Here is a 25,931-nt window from a genome sequence, read left to right on the forward strand (position 1 = left end):
TGCAACTTGTACACCTCAAAAGGCTCTTAAGTGCATGAATAACAATCGAGATGAATTAAATTAGCCTATCAATTTCATGGCCAGGAATGGAATGTCGTTTTGTTAAAAATGTGTTGACATAAATGGCATTCTCTGTACTTCTCATAATGGAAGTCATGTTTTTTATGGTATTTATTAGCTTTCCAAATGAAGGATTTCTTTCTGCTGCTTCCTGTAGAACTACACTTTTGCATACACTTTTGATGGAGAACAGTAATATTTTTGAGTAAAATAAATGGAGAGGGATGCGTAAAACAGAAAAGAAAACTACAAATCACAATGACTTATTATTACAGTACTAAAATAAATGCATTAATGAGACAGGCCATTGTATAAGGCAATTTACAATATGCACACTTTTTTTTAAATATACATGAAAAACATTCAGAGTTATGTGACAATAGTACAAAATATGGGACAACTGTAGGACAATTTGCAGTCACGCTTATTACAAAAACAATGCGTTCGTGAATTTCCTTTACACTACTGCGTGCCATATCGCTGATTACACAGGAAGATACTGCAATATTAGCAGCAAGACAAACTTCACAACTCTTATTTATCAAAACATTTACAGTATAAAATACTCACACTCAGGTCAGTTGTAAACAAGTCTGGCATTCTTCTAACACACACACACACACACACACACACACACACACACACAAAATGTTAAATCTGAATACCCATATACACACACAACATGAGATCTGGACTGTTAGCACTGACAGTTTGGCCCCTATAATGCTAATGTGTTTTCATAAGTATGATGTGTGAATTTTTTGTCCAAATTTCTTCTCTCTCCATGCACTGACAGGTGAAAGACAGCCAGGTTTTAAAAAGCTGTTAAAATGTGGTATTACAAGTGGAAACTTACAACTAGAGCAAGTTCTCTGTATAAGCATCAATATTTAAAAGACAAATAACATATTCTCTGCAGATGGCACTGGCTTACATCTTAAGACTTAAAATATAAATCACATTTAGATTAAATTAAAATACATCTGCCAAATTCAGAACTGAACCACAATTTCCAGTGAAGTACAACTTGTATGACCTACAACAAAACTGCAATCTATTTGATGGGAAAGTACAACTTAAAACAATAACAACAAGGTAGTAAATCACTTTCACTTTTTCAAAATAGTACATAAAACCTTTATATATATAACATGCGTCAGTCCTCTCCATTGGAATGTACGTACAATTAAATGCTGGAAAATTTGACAGAAGTTCCTGACATATGTTTTAAATTAATTCACTGTTTGTAGCTGAAAACACTACTTTACATGGTAAAATTTACTTTCTCTGCAACAAGCATAATTGTGAATTAAGATTCAAGTCAACTGATTCAAAAGTACAGTCAACTAATTACAGGCACCTGAACTAGTTCAAAAATAATTTCTCACAAAAGGAGTTATTAATTTTACTTGTTTTACTGTGTTCAGACTTAATATTTCAACAATTTTTGCCATAGTAATTGTCATCATCATCATCATCATCATCATCATCATCATCATAATACTAGATTTATACCAAGTTGCAACAAATTAGTGAATGTAAATATTTGTACTCAAATTAGAATTCTTGCAGAAAAATATCAATAAACATTGCCCACATTTTTACCAAAATAACTCAATGAATTCGTGTGATCCTGAAAGTACATTATTAGAATACTCAATTTAGTTGAGTCACTTAACATTCCTGTTTATTGCAATATACAACAGTAACATGCCTTTGAATTAAAAATAACAGTAACTTATTGATTCTTTTACTTTCGAAATTCTGCCTGTAGTTAACTGATTACATTCCATTTTTTCCTCTCAATTATGTCAAAGTTAGTTTGAGCAGCCATTTAAAAAAATTAATTACTGTCCACAAATATAGTTTTAAAGCATATATTTAAATTTTTGGTATCATCACACAACTTCCATTAAAAAAATTGCAAGTGCACACAAATATATGCTGCATGATATGCTGTGACTGTGTATGCTAAACTATCATATGTAGAAACAATAGTTAAATTCTACAGGCCTTTGTATACTAAATATTATGAATGACAAAGCCATACACAAATTCCAGTATCAATTAAAAACTCTCAACATTTGTGGCCTTCTTTTCACTTGTCAATGTAATAATTATCATATTTTTCAGTTTATAAGGTGCTTCATTGAAAATGTAAATTATCATGGGCATACTTTAATTCACAGAACCTTGTATTCTAATGTCTGTTTACAAACTTATGCCCTCATAAAAATTTTCAGAGTTGTCTTGTAATCACAGACTCAATCAATCAATCAATCAATCAGTCACTCTCTCTCTCTCTCTCTCTCTCTCTCTCTCTCTCTCTCTCTCTCTCTAACACATGATAGTTTTTTACCTTTCTTCAGTAGAAAATGAAATTATGAACTGCTGCATGATATTTCTTATCCAGCCTGTCTCAAAGCTAGTAAAAGGCACATAGCAATATTTTACTTTGTGAGAATCTTAACAATTACTCCAGAACTACCTAGACAACAGAGTGAGGAAACATATGCATTACAAATGTAACACGTATCAGTTATCCATCACTTGCAAACATAGTACTAACACAATGAAACAATACCAGGCATTATTCCGGAAAAAAGTGTATTTTACCCAACACATGAATTCAGACTTCTTACAAAGGCCTTTTTTCCGCTGTGAAAGTACTGATGACATGGGAATCATTCACTTGGTTTTGAATTTCCAGAGCAAGAATTTTCTTCACTGTTACAAACTTGGCCGTTGCAGTATTTTTCCCCACAGTAATACAAAGGATAGTACTTCACTAACAATGTCTTTTAAAAAATCTTCTAGAGTGTTCAAACTAGTCCACATCTCTTTTTATGTATGTTTATGACAGGACTATACAGTCACTGTGAATCTGAAATGTATGAAACCTTTTAAACATACCTTCAAGTTACCTGTCACATTTCTTTGGTATGCAAATGAACATCACATGCTACTGATTAACACTCCATACTATTAAAAAAAAATCACAGTATCATCTTCCGGTTTAAGTACAATAGAACACTTTCACACAGCAAATATGATAAATTCAACTTTTTATCAAAGCATACAGCATTCTAACTAATATTTCAATATAAAATACTGTTTTCAGTCAAACAAAATTTACTGAATCTTGTGCCTTAAATACTATTACTTCCTAACATAAAAGTTTGTAATTTGTGTCATCACAGTCAGTTCAGCTGCATTAATCCTCATTCATTAAATAAATTAATAAAGCATTCAATCTATGGAATGATCACAAAATAAATCTGATGTGGCTGTGCACAACAGCATTAAATACAAATATATTTTCCTAATATCGCCTGTAAACATAAAAACAAGAACAAACCTTCAAGTCCAACATTCACAGAAACTTCGTCAATACTTGAGTACACTTGACTTTTCTTTCTTTTTTTTTTTTTTTTTTTTAGTTTAACAACACTGTTTCACAACTGAGTCTCACAGTCAAGTGTTCTATACATGTACTTTAACTGCCTTACATAGGACAATGAAGATTTGAATTGTGCAGTTAACATAATTATATGGAATGTTTACAAGCAAAATCTGCTGCTAACTTTTGGATTACTTTCTGCAGCGACATCCCAGTAACACAAATGATGTAACATTTAAAAAGAACAACCATTATTCCACAGCAGTTTTGCCCCCATTTTTCACAAGTAATACACCACAATTACTTACTATTTGGCACTTCATTCAATGTACCCAACACTTCTCATCATTTGTTTCTTCTTATGCATCAGACGTTCAAAACATGCAATCTGTTATTGCACAAGTAGTATATAATTTATAACACAGAAAGTTTATGTTAGTTATCACTGAAATGATATGTCATTTCAGTACAACTGCAGCACCATAGAGGATGCTTGTCAGTCTTGATAAAAACTACCGGCTGGCCCTTGTTTACCACCAGCTTCTGAAGTTCACTGGAGCTTGCTGCCATACAGTTGCACCCATGGTCCCTACTAGCTGTGCCAGCCAGTACAAATCCCTGTTTCAGCACCACGATTCTGATGCAGGATTGTGGAAAGTATCATCTTCCTCATCACTAGGCTCTTCGCCATACATATCAGCCAATTTACGGAAACGAGGGCCGAAGCTGGAGAGATAGTCAAAATCGAGGTCGCCATCATCTGTGCCTGTAATATCCAGAAAGGCATTAACACAAGTCATTGTCACACCATTAAATCAATTATGAAGTTACTATGAAGAGCAACAAAATGAATGATGTTGGTATTTCTCAGTAATACATTCAACTGTACAGCTGCAATAACTGCCGCTGTTGGATAAATAACACTAACATTTTAACAAATAAGCATTGAGACCAGTCAATGGGCAGTTATTCATTCATACAAAGAGTTCTAGAGTTGACAAACTGATCCTAACTTTAAAACATTAATATGATCCCAATTTCATTAACAATTATCGGTCATTTATCTACTATATTCTGTCTGTGTTTGCACAGTCTGGTTTCTCAATTACACAGGATAATTGCTGTATCTCTTCCACTGTTTGCTGAACATTTATGTAAGTTCACTAATCCAGTAAACTCTTGCTAATCTGAACCTCAACATATCAAATTTCTCAGTAAATCTAACTCACTATCTGACCCCTACAAACAACCTCTGTAAATCAAATAAATGCCACATATTTTGTTACACTTGAGAATAGAAGCAGTTGTCCAGACAGAGTGATGCTCCACACATGCTATAACTTTAAACTGGTGACTAACACTCGGCAATTGAACTGTGTCATCATTCAACTCTTCCTGATACTACGTTGTTTACTGAATGGCACATAGTACACTAGAGCACAGTACATAAACCTCTTGTACTATGACTTCAAATTCGTCAAAGTGTTTGATTCCAATAGAAAAGAAGTAGGTTTTTGAGGCCATGGGCTGCAGTGGAAAACAAAAGTATGCAGAGAAAAACAAAAGTATGCAGAGAAAAACAAAAGTATGCAGAGAAAAACAAAAGTATGCAGAGAAAAACAAAAGTATGCAGAGAAAAACAAAAGTATGCAGAGGAAAACAAAAGTATGCAGAGGAAAACAAAAGTATGCAGAGGAAAACAAAAGTATGCAGAGGAAAACAAAAGTATGCAGAGGAAAACAAAAGTATGCAGAGAAAAACAAAAGTATGCAGAGAAAAACAAAAGTATGCAGAGAAAAACAAAAAGTATGCAGAGAAAAACAAAAAGTATGCAGAGAAAAACAAAAGTAAGCAGAGAAAAACAAAAGTAAGCAGAGAAAACTTTTGGGATGCTACCATCCACACTGTCAACAACACTAAAGCAGAAATATTATATTGCTGAAAATGAGCCACATGGAGGAAGGAAGTGGACCTGGCATGGTAAATTTCCACATTCTGCAGAATGCTTATGGAAGAAGCTTAGTCAATTTAGAGGAAGAAACTTAAATGTCTGAAGTTATACATTTAAAGAAAAGGAAAATATTTCACTATTAATCTGAGCACTGAGAGGTTCACCATTAGTTTGGGTTGACTCACTGACCTGTATGACTGCTGGCAAGTTACCATCCATTGATGTTTTCAATACAATAAAATGGGACATTTTTTGAGTGTCTTTGTGACTGAACATTGGCTTTCAAAGATGAATAATGCCATGGCAAAGAAGCTGCATTCTGCTTGAAGTGAATGTAGATATACCTCAGAACCTAAAATATCTTTATAGCAAAACTTGCTAATCCTTCATGTTTCCAGGCATCAAATCATTTCCTGTGTCTTATTGCTTCAACAAAAAGGTGTCGATGACAACTTTGTTCAATGAGTGGGCGTTGAGCCTTGACACAAATATGAAAATGGAAGTCAGAAATTTTGCTTTTTCTGGACAATTGTACAGTTCACAAAAACCCATCACTTCTGCATAATATGCTACCCCACAAACAGCAACTCTACATTAAAACCACTTTACTTGAGAATAATTCAGAATTTCAAAATTTTTTACTGTAAAGAAGTGATGATGGTATTGGGTAGAACTTTGGATATTCAGATGACTAAAGCTGATATAAGCGTGAAAGGATATTACCCTGATGAGCAAATGTTTAAAGAAATGTGGATTTATCCAGAAGCCACAGAATCAGTGCAACAACAGGAGAGCAGAGCAATTAAATTGGGTTTCCACAATACTTGGGGCTTTCTACCTAACTTAGGATAAAATGTAACATTTGACGATTTTATGGTTCTGATGTCATTTAAAATGTTGTGCATGTACATCCTTTGAATGAAGTAAATGATGCCATGTTTTCAGCTTTCATGATAATAGTCAATGCACTTACAAAGCACACCGGAAGACAGTGAAGCAAAAAAATATCATAACTTCATTTTTATTGGTGACAAGCTTTTTTTGATTTTTTTCTTGATTCCACCTTGATTAATCAAAGTTTTGTTAAATTTATCTCCCAATTACTTCAACTTTTTCTGGGATTGCTTGAACTTGGAATTATCATAAGCCGACTGTAATTGCCCAAAGACACTTAACTACCAACACATTGTAAGAACAGAGATGTAGATACAATGAACACTGTAGATACCAAGTGGAGTAACAATTGTCAAATATATATCCTTACATAGAATGTGGAAAAGAACACAAATGGTATATCAAGCAAGAATGGAAACAGAGGTCATCAGCACCAATATACAAGAGTATGGGCTGACATCTAACAGTAGGGTTTGATAGAACTTCAGGCTGCGTAGTTTTCAGTTACCTTCAACAAGCTTTTACTCAGTATTACTTCATTTTGCTCTTTTACATGACTGTAAACAAAACACTGGCAATCTCAGCTCAAATTTGAAAGGCAACTCTGCAACACGATGCCCTAAATGTCGTCAAGCTTCCATTCTGGTAAAATTGTGGGCCTACCAGTTTGTGGTGCATCATGAACTGAACTTATTGTTTGCAATTTGCTTATTGTGTCACAGTGTGGGCACTTCAAAGCAGGAAAATGCCTCACAAGCTCTATTAGTTTTCCTCCTGCATGGAAAACTACTTCCAGTAACCCCACTCTCTCTGCAAAAGTTAGCATTCTCACTAAAATCAGCTTACACAAGAATCAGACAGCAACACAACCTAACAGCTGCAATGCACACAGAACACTACTACTCCACCCTACCACTGCAGGTTCACAGAACACATGTAGACAAGGCTTGAATGTGCTGCCAATAAAATGCACCCCGCAAGGCAAGACACATGAGGCTTACTGCTGAGGGGGAGACTACGGATGCATGGTACTTCAAACATCAACACACACTGCAAAAGAGCGAGGCTTTAAATCATCTGATTAATAACAATTTAGACAACAACAAAGAAAAGTTAAAAGTACTGTCAGGATAAGAAACTTATTTACAGACTAAAATACGTGGTATTATATGTTGGTTGCAGTCATGGATTATACTTTCTTGAATAACATTTTGCGGCATTCTGACATGAAAATAAATCTATTGCAATCTCAACACAACCAGTTCTCAACCCCTCCCCCTCTAATGGTACCCTGGACCATTAATTAATTCTTCACTTTGTAACTTTAATTTATCCTAGACTTTCATTTTGAATATACCTCAATTTAAATTTGCTGCCCACTGTAGGACATCATAGCATTCTAAATATTCAACAACTGATAAAATTACTCTGACGATGGACAAATTGTCTGAAAACAGTAACAGCTAGAAAGAACAAAATTTTTAAAAATGTAGGCTGACATGAGCAGTTGGTAATTCTTATAAAACATGCTGAATCCTTCCAACTCGCTTTGTCATCAGATTTTGTAAAATTTGTCATTTTGAAGCATTCTAGTTGGAAGCTGCTCCTCAGTTGCCGAATTTGTAGCTGGAAATCCATTTTCTGATAAATCCATCAAATGTCGGCTATTTTCTTTATTAGGATTCCTGTTCTCGGGCTTAATAATGCAAGTTTTGGTTGCAGCCATAAAGAGAACATGAAATATGAGCATCTTCTGTGACTTAAGAAGTTGCGAGATGTTGGTGTCAAAAATTTTAAGAAAGAGTAGTACACAAGTCTAACAACAACATAAAAATGCACTGGTTCCATCAGACACTACAATTATGCTGGATTCTGTAAGTGAATGATATCACTTGACAAAGGGAAGGTAACCAGATATTCTTGCAATTAGTTTTCAGTTTCCAATCGATAACTGGCACCTGGGTTGCAAAACACAATGGTCTTACGGGCTCATTGTCAAAGTGTTAAAAATCATTTCCTCATAACATGCAACTTCCTGCCCAGCATTCTTCAATTTACAAATTCATATAACAATCATCAGTATACAGTTGTTATGTTAAATAGTTTTTGTTGAAAAACTATTAGAGCTAACACAATGAAACTTTAGAATCATGAAAATGGATTAAACAACTGTTGCAGTTTCATTTAATATTCATAGACACCACCAAACGTAATTACACTAGCCTCTACTCACCAGATGCCAATGATGATAATGAGCCTGATGAGTTACCATCACCCTCATATGCATAATGTCTGACATCATCAAAAGGCGTACTCTCTGGGTCATTGTCACAGACTTTTTTCTTCCCATCTAAGAATCCACATATATCTGGCACTTCATCTGGTGCTGTTGACAAAGTACATCGAAATTATTATTTCAGTAAAGAATTAACAACATTTTTATGGAACCAATGACTAAGAAATTGAACAGCTGTGTCACTTTTGCCAATGAAAAACCAAAATGTTACCTCTCTTCTTCAAGTTTTCCTTAACAGGAGCCTTGTCATTTGGACCTTGTCCATCATACATGAAACGTAGAACATTCAGATCATAACCTGTCATATCACCCTCACCACCTCCCTCATCCTCATAATTAATAATATTTTCTCTGATGTCATCTGTGTCTTTATACATGTCATCAGACTTGCGTCTCTGCACAACTACTGCCAGGATCAGAACTGAAACATATTTATTTCACTATTAATTTCAAGGGGACAACATATTATATGTTACAATTACTGTTTATAAGCAAGGGAAGTATATAACTGCAAACAAATATTTTACAAATTAAGAATAACCAATGACGCCAAATCCCTTCAATTTTTTTATTCTATGGCATATTCTACTTTTCTGTTAACATTATTTAAAATGTGTGCAGCAGTAGTATACTTACTGAGGAATATTGCAATACATATTAGTATCGCCACAAGGAAATTGGTGTTAATTCCAAATGAAACAGCTTTTGCTAACCCACGATTACATCCAGGATCCACATTTTTAGCATCACCTGGCATGCCCAAGTTGTATGTCTGGAAGAAAATTATGAAATGCTTAGTCTCTCCATTTTACAAAGAAGTAAAGATGTACTGAAACCACTAAATCAATATCTGTGACAGCATTATATATGTAGACACACACACACACACACACACACACACACACACACACACACACACAAATTCCTGTGTGTGTGTGTGTGTGTGTGTGTGTGTGTGTGTGTGTGTGTGTGTGTGTGTGTGCGCGCGCGCGTGCGCGCGTGAAACCCTTCTCTATTACTGCATCACCCATTTCTTTCTAAAATTATTTCTATCCTTGCTTCTTTATTTTTCAATACATCTTCTATCACATTTTGTCCCCAATTACAAAGTCTACCAGTCCAAAAAACTTCTCTTCATCATAGTTATGAATCATTTCAACATACTCTTCCTTAAATGTTTCCTAGTATCCACTCCCTTCAGTGAAAGCATTTCTTTGCTGCCCATCCTACTGGAACTAACAATGAACTTTATTTTGATCAGTTTCAGTCACCCTCCAACTATTACTCTTTCTACCATTAACCACACAATAGCCTTCCATGAACCCCTGAACTCCAATTTGGCTTCATTATCTTTTCCCATAACCCTTCTCACACAGCTATCATCTAAAATAAAATCAGTTCTGAACATATCACTTTTCCTTATGATAAGGGCACCATGAATCATGATAATTACTGGCCTGAGAGTCTCATCCAATTTCTGACCCCCTCTGCTTAAAACCTAATCACTATGATCACATCTCACAAGCCCAAAATGGCTTCTAACTGCTTCTCAAAACCAATCATCTGAATTCAACACCACCACCTTCAACAACAACAACAACAACAACAACAATTTCAACAACAACAACAACAATAATAATAATAATAATAATAATAATAATAATAATAATGCCTATATCCACTTTTACCTACTTCCAAAGTCAAAAATTGCAATTCTCTCACAGAAAGGTGCTTCACCTTCACCTATTGTCACCTCCAACCAATTGTCTGCAGTCCTAGATTCAAGAAACTAATCACTTCTAGCACTACATTTCCACAACCTCCATCTTGTTACCCCATTATATCAGATTTCTTGCTTCTGTCTGTGAATGTTATGCCCCAGAGCATAAATATCCCACATGTCCATGGCCTTTGTGCCACAGAATCACAATTGCCCTAATGTCTGGACACCTATCCAGCACTCCTTTCCTTACTCTTTTGGCGAAACACATGTTCACTCAATTACTTCTTGTCTGATGGCAACATCTACAAACACATCTGAAGAACTGATATGGGTACTGTTATCGTGCCTTCTTGCATCCAACTTTATGCGGCATCTACAGGAACAGCTTCTGTTCATTTAACACACAAAACACCTTGTCAGTTTGAGATTTGCCAATGACTGGTTCCACACCAAGGACAGCCACAATTCTTTCTCCCAGAACCTAAGAACTAACTTGTGAATCCACTTTACCTGGCGTTTTTCAACTCAACTTTTCAATCCTGTTTAATGTTGATCTTAATCTCTCTTAATACACCATAGAATTTACTGTAAATATAAAATGTACCAATCACTGACACTACCACTACATTAGCAACTGCCACATTCCACATCAAAAGTACCTCACTAAGAACCTTTCCTCTCACATGTGCTGCATCTGCAGTGAGAAGCAGGAATTGTCCCAATATACTAACTACTGGTTAGAACCTTTACAGACAGAACCATAAAAGTTTCTTCTTTCATTCAGGCTTCAATCACAAAGAAACCTCGCTTTTACACTTTTCAAGAGACTTCAGAAAATTGTGTAAAATGTGGGAAAATGTAAATCATGGGAAATAACATTTTAAGCTGTAAAAGTTGTGTATAGGATACCCCCTGCATTTTCACACTTTATGTATGTGCACATAACAGGCGTCAAAATACTCATGTCAGGGACTTGTTTATTATCTAACAATTGTTTATTATCTAATAAATCAGCTGATATGGGAACTGATAACTGGGAAGCAGGAACATTTGACTCAATTTCACATATCATTATAGATGTTTTTGGAATGCCTGCAGCTGTCATTCATTATTTAAATAATGAAACACTACATCAGTTACAAATTTTTTTAAGGTTATCGTAGTGCTTTTGGAAAATTTTTTCCTCCATATCAAGTGCAAATATTCAAGCAGGTATTTCGCTAGTTGTTTGCGTATGTGTTGTTCTGCATCTCTTTAACTGTAGTTGTCTTTTTGAGGTTATCCGGTACTGTGCTTCCTAGTTATGTAGAAAGCCCCACACATGCAAACGATCACTCACACGTTTCTTGTGTAACATCACAAAAAATACATATGTAAATATTGCTCTTAACAATGAGAGTAAATCCCTGAAACATGTTTTGCTCAGCATGAGAATATATGTAATTCACACCGTGTTTAAACCAAAAACATTGGAACAATGCAAACTAAATGAAGGTGCCAACTAGCGCTACAAGCGGATAAAAGACAGAACACACTAAATATGGTTCGACAAAGGTGTGACGACAATTACAATAATCACAGAACTGCTCATGTGCTGTAGAGACAGTTTGGACATCGTTGTAATTGGTCAGGATACCTTTATTTGTACGAACCTAGTTACTCCTATCAGCCACCATGCAGAGCAAAGACTGGCAGTGGCAGGAGATGCAACACGAACAGTTCCAACTTTTACACATTTACCAGTTTAAAACTGGTAAGGAGAGCACCCTGGTGTTAAACTACTTGATGGCCAACATCATGCCAGCATCATTTTACATCAGTTTTTTTCCCCCCCACAAGCATTTTTTCATAAAGCCTAAATCCGGAAAAATTATAAATATGTCGACGCAAAATCAAATGTGAATTAACATTATGGACATAAAACATTTGACAGGAATGATAAAAAATGTTGTAAACAATGGGAACATGTTAATTCCATGAACGCAAAAGTGGGTTTATACTGTACGTCTCCTGTGACTCTGCGATGGGGGATATCATACACAGAAATAACCCTCCTCTCCCTCACTAACATTCTCTCACTCACCTGAACTATCATGCTCTAAAGTTTGTCATACTTGCTGCCTACCCTGCTCCTGTAGGGATGAGTTAACTGCAAGACCTTTTCGATAAACCTACTCACCCACCACTTCCTGCATCAGTCGAGTCGTAGATATTTTCTATTCAATTACAAGTAGGGCCACATGCAAAAGCAATGTCATCATATGACAGAAATGCTGCCATTATTTTGTGGCATTGCATCTGGTATGTCAACTAACCAGCTGTCTGTTCGCATGACAGCCCACTGTGAAACTAAGAGGCAACCACCATCTCAACACCCAGTTCGCATGTGGTGCACATCACAACACCAATAACTTCAACAACTGTTTCAATAGTAGTACCATTTTCATCCCCCTACAACTGCTCCATTTCCTCTAAACTGCATAGGTAATAACAGTTGTTCTACCACACCCATTGTCCTCACAGTCCACCTAGTCTAAACTTCCCCTAGTCCCTGTCTTCAGCTATATTGAAACTGTGCATCTGTTTCAGGTTCCTCTCTGAAATATCTTTTATTTTGCAGACGACCAGACATGCAGAAAGCTCAAAACAGTGCACATCCCACTGAAGAACAAAGGATTCATCCAGGAAACAACTCTTTGAGCCATTTCTCTTCCATATCACTTCTTCTTGGGGTGCTAGACATGTAAGACACGCAGGAGAGCTTCTGTGAAATTAGGAAAGTACGGGAGAGGTACTGACAGAAGTAAAGCTGTGAGGATATGTGAGGTGCGCCTAGATAATTCAGTTAGTAAAGATTGTCTGCAAAAGGGCGAGGTTCTGCTCTACCAAACAGTTCTTACAAGTCAAGAAATAAACAGACTCCTTCGACACCATTTCCACAAATAAAGTATCAGTGACATTAAACTTCGAAGTAACTGCTGTCAGTGTAATGTTCTTTTTTTGCTCTCTGCTCTTACTGTCATGAAGCATCTGTTGAGCATTACATTATCAAAATACATTTGAAATAAACCAAATTCATTAATATATGTAGCTCTTTCCTCAGGACAACCATAACGACAACTGCCTTCCAAATAGTTCTTTTGGGCAAAGAGAATATAATAGGAAGAATTTTTAAACTAATGGATGAAATGTAATTGGTAAAATCCATATATTACTCACCTTCCCGTTAAATGTAAGGTTACGAATGCAGCCACCAAAACCTTCCATTACAGGTAAATTAGTCCAGTTTAGTCTTGCACCAATCACAGTTAGGTCTGTAAAAGTTCCACCCAGCTGTAATGGGCCGTTCACATTGAGATATTCGTTTGGTGGTACAGGAGCTTTAAAAGACACACATGAGCTCATCTGGCAATGATCAACATCCAGCTCAATAGTCTGAAATAAATAAGGAAATCTCTATGAATGTGGTCAACAACTAAAATTTTATTTGAAATTGTATGGTAATAACAAACAAGTAAGGAGCCCTTAAATACCAATGAAAGCAACATCGGTGTAGAGCAACAAAACCAAAAGCCATCTCAAATTTTCCTCTTAGAAGAGGAGTATTTTCTGAAATCAACCCTGTGGTCAATAGTTACAACCACATGTTGCACCAGTATTTAAAGGGGAAAAAGGAAAGAGAATTTCTCATCCAGTCCAATACAGCTTTAATCTGATCTGCTTGATTCCAAATAACAAGTTTTGAACTTAAAACACTGATCCAAAAATATTACAAGTGCTTAGTCAAATCTCACTTGATTAATATATTCAGTGTAAGTATAGATCGCAGAAATCATCTACGAATTACGTATTTAATTTAAAGCCATATTTACATAAAAGAGCATGCACATATGAAATTATTGTTCAGCAAAGCTAAATGTCTGTTTGGGCAGGAAAGGTAGGTAGGTAGGTAGGTAGGTAGGTAGGTAGGTGTGTGTGTGTGTGTGTGTGTGTGTGTGTGTGTGTGTGTGTGTGTGTGTGTGTGCGCGTGCGTGCAGTGAACAGACATTTTTGAGGGACAAGGCAAGGGTACTTAAGAAACATTATTATAACTTCATTAAATTACGTCATTCACAAATTTGCCACACGTCCTATTTCACCAAAAGGCACCCATTAAATATTAAATTTATAATACTGCACCCTCATTTCATAAGAAATTTTTTAAGGAGATTTAAAATTTTTGTAGACTGCTTCCTATTGCTGTGGACATTTTACAATGGAATGCAATAATTTTGAATCAAGCAACATTCTACTGAGTCACATAATACTCACACTGAACTTTGAGAATATTATGAAAAGTACAGTTGCTACTCACAATTTAGTGGAAATGTTAAGTCACAGTCAGGCACTATGGAAAGACTGCTAAGCAAGTAAGCTTTTTGCCAAAAGGCCTTATGGAGTGGACAACATATACATTCATGCAAATGCAGTTCACATACATGACCACTGTCTCTGGTTGCCAAGGCCTCAGCAGCCAGAGACATTGGTCATGAATGCACTAGTTACATTTACGTGTGTGTGTGTGTGTGTGTGTGTGTGTGTGTGTGTGTGTGTTTGTTTGTTTCACTCCTGAGGTTGCGTGAGAGTGTGAGTTGTTTACTCCAGAGGAAGACCTTTCAGTCGAAAGCTTACTTGTTTCGCTGCCTTTTTGTTGTGCCTGTCTGCAAGTCAACATCTCCACTATATGGTGTGTAGCAATCTATCTTTTCCAAATTACTGTCATTATTCAAGCACGGATTTTCCATTGTTTGATTTCACACGGAACTTAGTTTGATCTTTTGACAGTTGGTCTTTAAAACTGAGACACAGAAAATTAAACTTTTCATTTTTTCCCTTTTTTGTCGTGCAATGTTTATTTGTATAAAAAGCCTCTGTAGCTCTGAATAATAACTAGGTTATTACTGTGAACAATATACAATATTTCTCGTCAACATATATGAAATTTCCATACTTCCTAACTCATAGATACTTTCTCATGGAGTGATGAAGTTGGTTGGTTGGTTGGGAAAGGCTGTGTTAAAAGGGAAGTTAAGTCACTCAGACCTCAGGATGAGAGGAAACCACCACTCAAGACAACAAGTGTAGATGAATATTAGTGGAAGGAATCAGAGAGACAGTACGGACAGAACAAGAAGAAACAATAGATTAGCAGATTGGGGGTGCGGGGATTGGGGGGGAGGGGGAGAGAGAGAGAGAGAGAGAGAGAGAGAGAGAGAGAGAGAGAGAGAGAGAGAGAGAGAGAGAGAGAAATGAATAGTGTAATTATGAATTAGGATAGAAGAAAGAAGTCACAGTAAACGAAAATGAAAAAAAAAAGTGAGGGAGGGGATCAGAAAAGGAGATTAAGTTTTGCAGGGTTTTGGGATTTAAAGATGTGTTGGAGTGCAAGTTCTCATGTGAAGAGTTCAGGGAAACTTACCAGGTGTGGTGGGGAGATCCAAATAAGCCTGTGTGGTGTAGCAAGCATTCAGGTCCTTCGAGTCTAGCAGTGGAGCATGTTCAACAACTGGCTACTGGGTGTACCTAAGATGGACTGTTCTCCTATGCCCATTTATGCGCTTCATCTGTTCAGTGGTGGCCATGTCTATATGAACATTGCACACTGGACACAAGTAGCTGATAAACAAGTCTGGCTCCACAAGCTGCTCTGCCTTTAATATCATAAGACTTGCCAGTGTTGGATCTGCAGTAAGTAGTAGTGGGTTGCTGCATGGGGCAACTTTTGCAGTGTGAATTATTGCACAGGTAGGGGATGGGTAGGGGTAATTGTTTGAGATTAACATAAGATTGTACTTTTTATTTTCATGTATTATGATATTTTCTTTTTCTTTTCTTTTCTGCAGTTTTCTGTCTTAATTCTTAACTGCACCATTAATTAATTTTGTCATAATACATATTTACTTCTCACTCTGTCTTTATCTCGTAACAGAAGCTGGTACATTGCTTACCAATGTGCTATCTCTGATTTACTCTCCTGACAACTCCCCCTTCGAATATGCCTTGGGCACATGTATTCCAAATGCTGTTTTCAATGCTTGCCAAAAATAATACATATGTTTATTCTCTGCTGTATTTAATTCTTAACTTGTATTTAGCAATGTTTACTCAAGTGATAGAAACATCATGGCATCAATACAATTCAATCCTTAAATATGTTAATTATGATTATCCAGGAGTCTGTCACAATAATTTTATTACCGTTTTGCTCCAAAGAATATCAATGAAGTGAGGTTTTCCATCAGTTAGCTTTTGATTTTGTTCAACTGATACTGTTCCTGAACCATAGTCCATTAGCAGCCGAAGGAATCCATTGTGCAGGTATAAAGCCATGAAATCTGGAGAAAAAAAAGCAGTTAACATATTTATCTAATTACATTGATTATGAACATGAAGACTACAAATCATACACAAATACATTTCAAGCTGGTTGATTTCAAATTTTCATCACTGGGCACATGCAAAAACACTTTGTCAGTACTGATGCAGTTTATGGAGAATACATCATATTTTAGATAATGGCACACGAAAAAGGCCATAAATGTGTCAAACAATGACACGAAAGAAAGAATTGAACACCTTACTGGAAACAGAAAAAAATTTAGACAACGGTTATAACTTTGCCTTTTGTTGCTCACTATCACCCAGAACTTCAGTGCCTTAATAGATTATCCCACCAGAACTAAAACCTTCTCAAGTAAAACGCTGAAATGATTATCTTTCCTTAGTATTATCCACATACATGTAAATCTACATGTACATACATACTCCACATGCCATCATACAGTCCATAGCAGAGGGTACCACATCTAAAACTAGTTATTTCCTTTCCTGTTTCACTCATTTCATCTTCATGATCCTTCTGCAAAATGTACATTGGCAGCAATAGAATCATTCTGCAGTCGGCCTCAAATGCACATTCTCTAAATTTCCACAATAGTGACTCATGAAAAAAAAAGCATCATCTTCCCGAGACACACTTTGCAGAATTCTCCGAATAAAATGAAGTCAAGCTTTTGCCTTTCCTACAACCAATGTGATGCGCTCATTCCATACCATATCGCTTTGCAATGTTACACCTAGATGCACAGCATCCAATACAGTGGACAGCTGTTAATGATTAAAAAAGTGAAGTTTTCAATCAGTCCTGAGGGTGCAAATGCACACAATCCACTGCAGTGGGCACTTCCTACTGGTGTTGTGTCCTGCATACATGTGCAGCCTCACGGCTGATTAAAAATGGCAGAGAAGTGACCATTAAAAGCTGTCTACTGCAGTGAAAAGCATACCACATTGGCAGAGTGTATGATTGGACATAGAAGAACTGTCTGCCCTTGGGCTGTCCACTATGTAGCTACTGTCCATACTAGAGCAAGACTCGAAAGATCCAACTGCTATACCATGTGGGCCATTTGGATCCTCTTGTGCAGTGCCAATTTCCTGAATTATGGAGATAGGAATTTATCTCCAGCATTTTATCTTGTCTTCCCACCCTCTTATACTCCAATTAAAATTACTTTGTGATTGATTGATTGATTGCAGTGGTGGGTGACAGTTGCCAGCATTAAGCCAGTCACATTTCACAAGGCACTGTGTATACCTATAAAAAAAACAGTAACACATCGAGCATATGGCGCTCAAGAAAGAAGTACAATTGGCTGGCTGCTGGTCCCTACCACTCGACTTCCTTAAACATTAATCACAAAGTAATTTTAATCTGAGTACAGCCTAACTCCATCCTCTTTCTTCTTTCCTATACTGGTGTGCAAGATAATAATTATAAAATTCTTATTATTATTTACTTATTCATCCCCACCCCACCCCATCAAATACCTTCAGCCCTGTTCTCTCTCTCCAACATCATTCACCCTCATTAAGGTCGGAGGAAGGCAATGGCAAACCATCTCCACTAGGACCTTGCCTAGTACAGCAGTGTATGTCTCCCGCATCGCCCCTATGCTCCTCAGGGTATGGGACGACATCATCATCGTCATCATCATCATGGGTGCTGGGAGTTGTGATTTCTGAAGGTAAGTAATGGCAAGTCCTGCTGCCAGCAATTTTACCCCATGTGAAGAGTTAGATAAGATAAATAAAGCTGTTATGAACTTCTAAACTTGATCACTGTCCTGCATGAATAAACGAATGAATATAAGACAATTGTCCTTTCTGTTTAACTTGCTGCACTTCTACAACATATACAGACCCTCTGCTCCTCTGACAAATGCTTTTTCCACTATTTTTTAAAATTCTGCATCTACTAATGCATGTACTAAATTAAAGAACACAATACACAAAATGGATAATTGGTACAGTAAGGAAATACATTAATATATTTTAATAATATAGTATCATTCTACTAGGAGTTATCTCCTCCAATCTTTGAAATTTATTAAAATGTTTCTCATGAAATAATTAATATTTAATAGATACCTCTGACATTATGACCAGAAGTTGGAGTAACTGGTCCAACATAAAATATTAATCCATCATCCAAATGTGGTGTAAGTTCCAGTGAAATATGGCCTTGTTCACAAGCATCCAAGGATGGGTACAACGCATAGCCATTACCATAGAATCCAACAGAAATTATCTCACACTGTGGACCTTCAAAGCCTTCAAGACATTCACACCTGCAAAAGAGTTACCAAAATATTTTTCACTCTCAAATTCAGAGAGTTTATATTTTATTTAATTACAGAAACTCACTAAGGAAGGTCCATCAAGTCTAGTATTAAAACTAAAGCAGAAATATTATGTTGATGCGCAAGTTCATAGAGTTTTTCTTTTGTTTGTTGGTAGTGCAGCTGCTATGGGTTTATTTATCAACTGTCATCATATGTTGTTCACTGTTGCTATCTGAGTTGTCATTTTGTCACTTGAAGATAACAAGTGGAGCTGTGGATGCTATAAAATAGAGTGCCAAGTGGAGAAATATGAACATTTCTAACGTATTCTTCTGTTCAATTCAGTGATAACAATAGTGGAGGCAACCAGGAATAGTTATGTTATGTATACGGGCAATGCAACCGAACGAAGCACAGCAATAAAATGGTTTCCTTGTTTTAAGGAGGATCGTTTTGACATTAGGATCTCTCCAGGTTCAGGAAGACCTTCAGTGTTTGATGAAAATTGTTTAAACACATTAATCCACAATGATCAATGTCAGTGTAATTGCAAACTGGCAAATGCGACAAACTGTGAACATCCCACCATCATGCGACATTTGCATGTAATGTGGAAGATTAAAAAAATCTGGGGTATGGGTATTGCATACTCTAAGCCAAATTTGCGAAAATCAGCAGACAGCCATATCTACTTGCTCATCATCAATTGGTTCGTGAAGAGCACCAACTTTTCCTATCCTGTATCATTGCTAGTGACAAGAAATGGTCTCTTTATGCAAATATAAGGGAAGAAAAGGAATGGCTGAGCCCAAACAAAGCAGCAACTACCCATACAAGAACCTGCATGCATCCACAAAAGATAATGTTGTGTATCTGCTGAAAAAGCAATGGAGTGGTGTGCAGGAATTGCCTCCCCAAGGTGTAACATCACTGCTAACATTTACTGTCAACAACTGAGACGTCTTTTCAACACAAACCAAAAACTATGACCAGGAAAACTGCATGAAATGATGCTATTCCGTGATATATATTATATATATAAAAACAAAGATTATGTAACTTACCAAACGAAAGCGCTGGCATGTTGATAGACACACAAACATACACACAAAATTCAAGCTTTCGCAACCAACGGGGATCCAGATAACCCCGACAGTGTAACACTGTGCCAAGATGTGCTGGCCGTGCACCAAGGCATGTTTAGCCACAGGGTGATCCTCATTACCAACAAACACTGTCTGCCTGTGTCCATTCATGCGAATGGACAGTTTGTTGCTGGTCATTCCCACATAGAAAGCTTCACAGTGTAGGCAGGTCAGTTGGTAAATCATGTGGGTGCTTTCACACGTGGCTCTGCCTTTGATTGTGTACACCTTCCGGGTTACAGGACTGGAGGAGGTGGTGGTGGGAGGGTGCATGGGACAGGTTTTACACCGGGGGCGGTTACAAGGGTAGGAGCCAGAGGGTAGGGAAGGTGGTTTGGGGATTTCATAGGGATGAACTAGAGGTTACGAAGGTTAGGTGGACGTCGGAAAGACACTCTTGGTGGAGTGGGGAGGATTTCATGAAGGATGGATCTCATTTCAGGGCAGGATTTGAAGAAGTCGTATCCCTGCTGGAGAGCCACATTCAGAGTCTGATCCAGTCCCAGAAAGTATCCTGTCACAAGTGGGGCACTTTTGGGGTTCTTCTGAGGGAGGTTCTGAGTTTGAAGGGATGAGGAAGTGGCTCTGGTAATTTGCTTCTGTACCTGGTTGGGAGGGTAGTTGCGGAATGCGAAAGCTGTTTTCAGGTTGTTGGTGTAATGGTTCAGGGATTCCGGACTGGAGCAGATTCGTTTGCCACGAAGACCTAGGCTGTAGGGAAGGGACCATTTGATGTGGAATGGGTGGCAGCTGTCATAATGGAGGTACTGTTGCTTGTTGGTGGGTTTGATGTGGACGGACGTGTGAAGCTGGCCATTGGACAGATGGAGGTCAACATCAAGGAAAGTGGCATGGGATTTGGAGTAGGACCAGGTGAATCTCATGGAACCAAAGGAGTTGAGGTTGTAGAGGAAATTCTGGAGTTGTTCTTCGCTGTGAGTCCAGATCATGAAGATGTCATCAATAAATCTGTGCCAAACTTTGGGTTGGCAGGCCTGGGTAACCAAGAAGGCTTCCTCTAAGCGACCCATAAGTAGGTTGGCGTACGAGGGGGCCATCTTGGTACCCACGGCTGTTCCCTTTAATTGTTGGTATGTCTGGCCTTTGAAAGTGAAGAAGTTGTGAGTCAGGGTGAAGCTGGCTAAGGTAATGAGGAAAGAGGTTTTAGGTAGGGTGGCAGGTGATCGGTGTGAAAGGAAGTGCTCCATGGCAGCAAGGCCCTGGACGTGCAGAATATTTGTGTATAAGGAAGTGGCATCAATGGTTACTAGGATGGTTTCCGGGGGTAACAGATTGGGTAAGGATTCCAGGCATTTGAGAAAGTGGTTGGTGTCTTTGTTGAAGGATGGGAGACTGCATGTAATGCATTGAAGGTGTTGATCTACGTAGACAGAGATACATGCTGTGGGGGCTTGGTAATTAGCTACAATAGGGTGGCCGGGATGACTGGGTTTGTGACTTTTAGGAAGTAGGTAGAAGGTGTCGGTGGGGTCAGGAGGTTAATGGAGCCAGGTGAAAGGTTTTGTAGGGGGCCTAAGGTTCTGAGGATTTTTAAGCTCCGCCTGGACATCAGGAATGGGATTACCTTGGCAAACTTTGTATGTAGTGTTGTCTGAAAGCTGACACAGTCCCTCAGCCACATACTCCCGCCGATCAAGTACCACGGTCGTGGAACCCTTGTCCGCCAGAAGAATGACGATGGATCGGTCAGTCTTCAGATCATGGATAGCCTGGGCTTCAGCAGTGGTGATGTTGGGAGTAGGATTAAGGTTTTTGAAGGAGGATTGAGAGGCAAGGCTGGAAGTGAGAAATTCCTGGAAGGTTTGGAGAGGATGATTTTGAGGAAGAGGAGGTGGGCCCTGCTGTGACGGAGGACGGAACTGTTCCAGGCACGGTTCAATTTGGATAGTGTCTTGGGGAGTTGGATCATTAGGAGTAGGAGTAGGATTAGGATTAGGATCATTTTTCTTCATGGCAAAATGATATTTCCAGCAGAGAGTATGAGTGTAGGACAGTAAATCTTTGATGAAGGGCTGTTTGGTTGAATCTGGGAGTAGGGCTGAAGGTGAGGCCTTTGGATAGGACAGAGGTTTTGGATTGGGAGAGAGGTTTGGAGGAAAGGTTAACTACTGAATTAGGGTGTTGTGGTTCCAGATTGTGTTGATTAGAATTTTAAGGTTTTGGGGGGAGTGGAGCTGGAAGTGGGAGATTGAGTAGATGGGAGAGACTGGGTCTGTGTGCAATGAGAGGAAGTTGAGGTTTGCTGGAAAGGTTGTGAAGGGTGAGTGAGTTGCCTTTCCGGAGGTGGGAAACCAGGAGATTGGGTAGTTTTTTGAGGTGGAGGGTGGCATGCTGTTCTAATTTGTGGTTGGCCTGTAGGAGGATGCTCTGAACAGCCGGTGTGGATGTGGGAGAGGAAAGATTGAGGACTTTTATTAAGGATAGGAGTTGACGGGTGTGTTCATGAAGGATTACGTGGGTGAGGGCAATGGATTGTTCAGTTTGGAACTGGTATAGGGACTGATGGATAGAAGGGTTACAGCCAGAGATGGGAACTTTTAAGTGTGAGGCCTTTGGGGATAATGCCAAATGTCATACAAGCCCGAGTAAATAAAATATGGGAGCGTAATCTGGCTACGGCGAAGGCATGTTTGCGGAGGGAATGTAAATAAAACTTAATGGGGTCATTGTGGGAATGTTGTGAGGGTGACATGGTATTAGAAGGTGGAAAGTGTAACATGAGGCTGAAATGAAAATGAAAATAAAAATATATGGGGAGAGATAAAGGTGAACTAGAAAGCAACTGGAGATATGGTGTGAAAAAAGTCGAAAAAGTGTTGGTTAAAGCTGAGCAATGTTGATCCTGTGGTGAACTTGGGTTGGTAAACAACAATGTGCACAAAGGTTAGGTGGTTGTGTTGCCGCCAAAACACGTTAAAGGGTGGAGAAATTTGGGAAAATTTAAAAAAAAAAACTGCGTGTAAATGTGTTAAAAGGAGTGGTTTTGTGGTGGCAGATTATGAAAATGAGGCTAACAATTGTCTGACGTAGAAATAATGACGTTAAAACCCGTGGGAAGCGGCTAAAAATGATCAGTGATGTGGGAAAAACGGAAATGGAAATAAAGCGAAAGTTATTAGGACTAGCCGAAATGGTTGTTTAATAGGTGAAAGGAACTGTTTCTGAACTGGAAACGGTGGATTTTATAGCAGCGGTAGTGTTGAAAGTGGAAAAAAAATTTTTGGTTATGGTTTGGAAGTGGGTTACATATTATAGAGTATATATATATATATATATAGGCGGGATAAAATTGTATGGTAGATTACGGTAAAAAGGAGAAGGTTGGGGTGGCAAGGTCACTCTGCACCCACCTTATTGACCTGATCATGCACCCTCTGATCTTCACCTTTTCTGCTCTCTATCAAAAAACCTTCATGGAACTTCAATTCTGGATGAAAATGAGCTTCAAACATGTCTCAACAAGTTCTTTGTTTTAAAACTGTAATATTTCTACAGTCATGGGATCAAGAGATTACCCCCAGTATTAGCAGATTGTTGTAAATAGTGAAGGAGAATGTATTATTGATGACCAATGTCTGTCATGTGTATCTGCTATGTTTAATACTTATGGGAACAAGCTACGAACTTGCACACCAACCTAATACTAACTCAGAAAAGGAGAATAAACAACTGCTTCGAAACTGTTTGAGTCATTCAGTGAAATTTCTAAGGAGTGAAGATATTTGCCTCGACCCAAAGCCATCTGAATTCAATATTATTCCACATATCTGTGATGCTGTCTAGAGCAATATGATCTCTTGTACCTCAAATCTGCACCACTTGCGGGTTGCTGTTAAACAGTTGTGGATCAGCATGGCACCCAAACTTTTTGGCATTCTAGTTTGTTTAATAATATGCTCTGCTGATCACATTTATTCCACTCATTTACGAAATTCTTAAATGGTATGAAAGTACTTATCAAAGATAAACTACTTCAATTTCTATTTAAAACACTACCATTGTTTTCAGACATGATTTTTGTGAGACAATGGTCAACGAAATACATTAAATGAACTCTCAGTTGCAAATGAGGGCAACTATCAGCTGTAGAATGGAATCACAACAACGAAAATTTGTGCCGGACCAGGACTCGAACCCGGATTTCCCACTTATCGTGAGTGGTCACCTTACCATTTGGCTATCCGTGCATGGTCCACGGTCAGACCCAAATTTCCGTATGTCATCAACCATGCTTCTATGACCTGTACTCGTACATCCATTCTGTATATTCCTGTACAGGTCAGATGTACTTTAAAGTCGCTTGCCTGGAATTGGCAGATAAATATGATATTTCAGTGCCTGTGTTGTTCTGATTACAAAGCAAAGTTCCTTTGGACATGCATGCATGTTCAAAGGAACTTTGCTTTGTAATCAGAACAACACAGGCACTGCAATACCCTATTTATCTGCCGATTCTGGGCAAGCGACTTTGAAGTATAACGTCTGAACTGTACATAATGAATGTACAAGTACAAGTTGCAGACACATGGCTGACAGCATATTGAAGTTTGGGGCTGACTGTGAGCCATGCATGAATAGGTAAATGGTAAGGTTAGAGGGGAAACTGGGGTTCGAGTCCCGATCCAGCACAAATTTTCGTTGTTGTCATTCCTTTCTACAGCTGATGGTTGTCCTCATTCGCAATTGCAAATTTCTGTAATGTATTCCATAATGGGTGTAGTCACCACAGTGCCTGTTCCTTAGGACATGCATGAATGTCCAAAGGAACTTTGCTTCATAATCAGAATAACATAGGCACTGGAATATCGTATTGGTCAATGAGTTTTACAGCTGTGTGTTTTCCTGTTTTCTGGGCCACAGTTAAATTCACTAGATGGTAGAGCAGATCTTTTTTCTTCTCATGCTGTATTTGTCAAGACCTATCATGGTATGAAACACCACAAATTTGAAACTTCCTGGCAGAGTAAAACAGTGTGCCGGACCGAGACTCGGACTCGGGACCTTTGCCTTTCGCGGGCAAGTGCTCTACCGACTGAGCTACCCAAGCATGACTCACGCCCCGTCCTCACAGCTTTACTTCTGCCAGTACCTCGTCTCTTACCTTCCAAACTTAACAGAAGCTCTCCTGCGAACCTTGCAGAACTAGCACTCCTGAAAGAAAGGATATTGCGGAGACATGGCTTAGCTACAGCCTGGAGGATGTTTCCAGGATGAGATTTCTACTCTGCATCAGAGTGAGAGCTGATATGAAACTTCCTGGCAGATTAAAACTGTGTGCCTTTCTTTCAGGAGTGCTAGATTCACTGTAGTGATATTTTGGCCTTTTTAAAATGTTATTGCATGTTCCATGGGTGAAACTGAGTGTATAGCATAACAGTAGTGTGGTTGGGAGGGTTTTCTATACAAACTAATAACAAGGCATGTGTAATATAAACTAAACTGTGCATTATGTACATCAAGCAAATATTTAAGACAAATTACAATTCTAGCAAACTTAGATTAATATCTGATCAACCTCAGAATATGAATCAGCTGTAGTTTTCATGCATTATCCTGAAGTTTATGCAGCAAGTAGAAAATAACAAGAAGTCTGTATCAGTTTGGTGACAAGACTTTCTTCCAAACATGAGGTAATACTAGTGTAAAATCATCACAAAGAATAAAGTCAAAATTTTCTAGCAATAATTTATATTTATAAGCCTGTTGAACACCATAAATAATTTTAGTTAAAGTACTCTCTCTCTCTCTCTCTCTCTCTCTCTCTCTCTCTCTCTCTCT

The 25,931-nt window shown here is 38.0% G+C and overlaps 1 protein-coding gene across 1 annotated transcript in view; it reads right to left on the bottom strand.

Moving 5' to 3' along the window:
• Nucleotides 1-307: 307 nt before the first annotated feature.
• The window catches only part of LOC126478846 (DE-cadherin), a 650,134-nt gene continuing 624,510 nt past the window's right edge, over nt 308-25,931 (bottom strand). The window contains exons 20-26 of the mRNA XM_050103733.1: nt 18,794-18,993; nt 16,562-16,698; nt 13,544-13,759; nt 9,238-9,373; nt 8,813-9,022; nt 8,539-8,691; nt 308-4,226 (exon numbers count right to left, since the gene is read on the bottom strand). Of these exons, the coding sequence (XP_049959690.1) occupies nt 4,084-4,226; nt 8,539-8,691; nt 8,813-9,022; nt 9,238-9,373; nt 13,544-13,759; nt 16,562-16,698; nt 18,794-18,993 (1,195 nt within the window). The 3' untranslated portion in view covers nt 308-4,083. The remainder of the gene's footprint in view (nt 4,227-8,538; nt 8,692-8,812; nt 9,023-9,237; nt 9,374-13,543; nt 13,760-16,561; nt 16,699-18,793; nt 18,994-25,931) is intronic.

This window comes from Schistocerca serialis, chromosome 1 (assembly GCF_023864345.2).
Source record: "Schistocerca serialis cubense isolate TAMUIC-IGC-003099 chromosome 1, iqSchSeri2.2, whole genome shotgun sequence".
In the NCBI taxonomy this organism is placed as follows: domain Eukaryota; kingdom Metazoa; phylum Arthropoda; class Insecta; order Orthoptera; family Acrididae; genus Schistocerca; species Schistocerca serialis.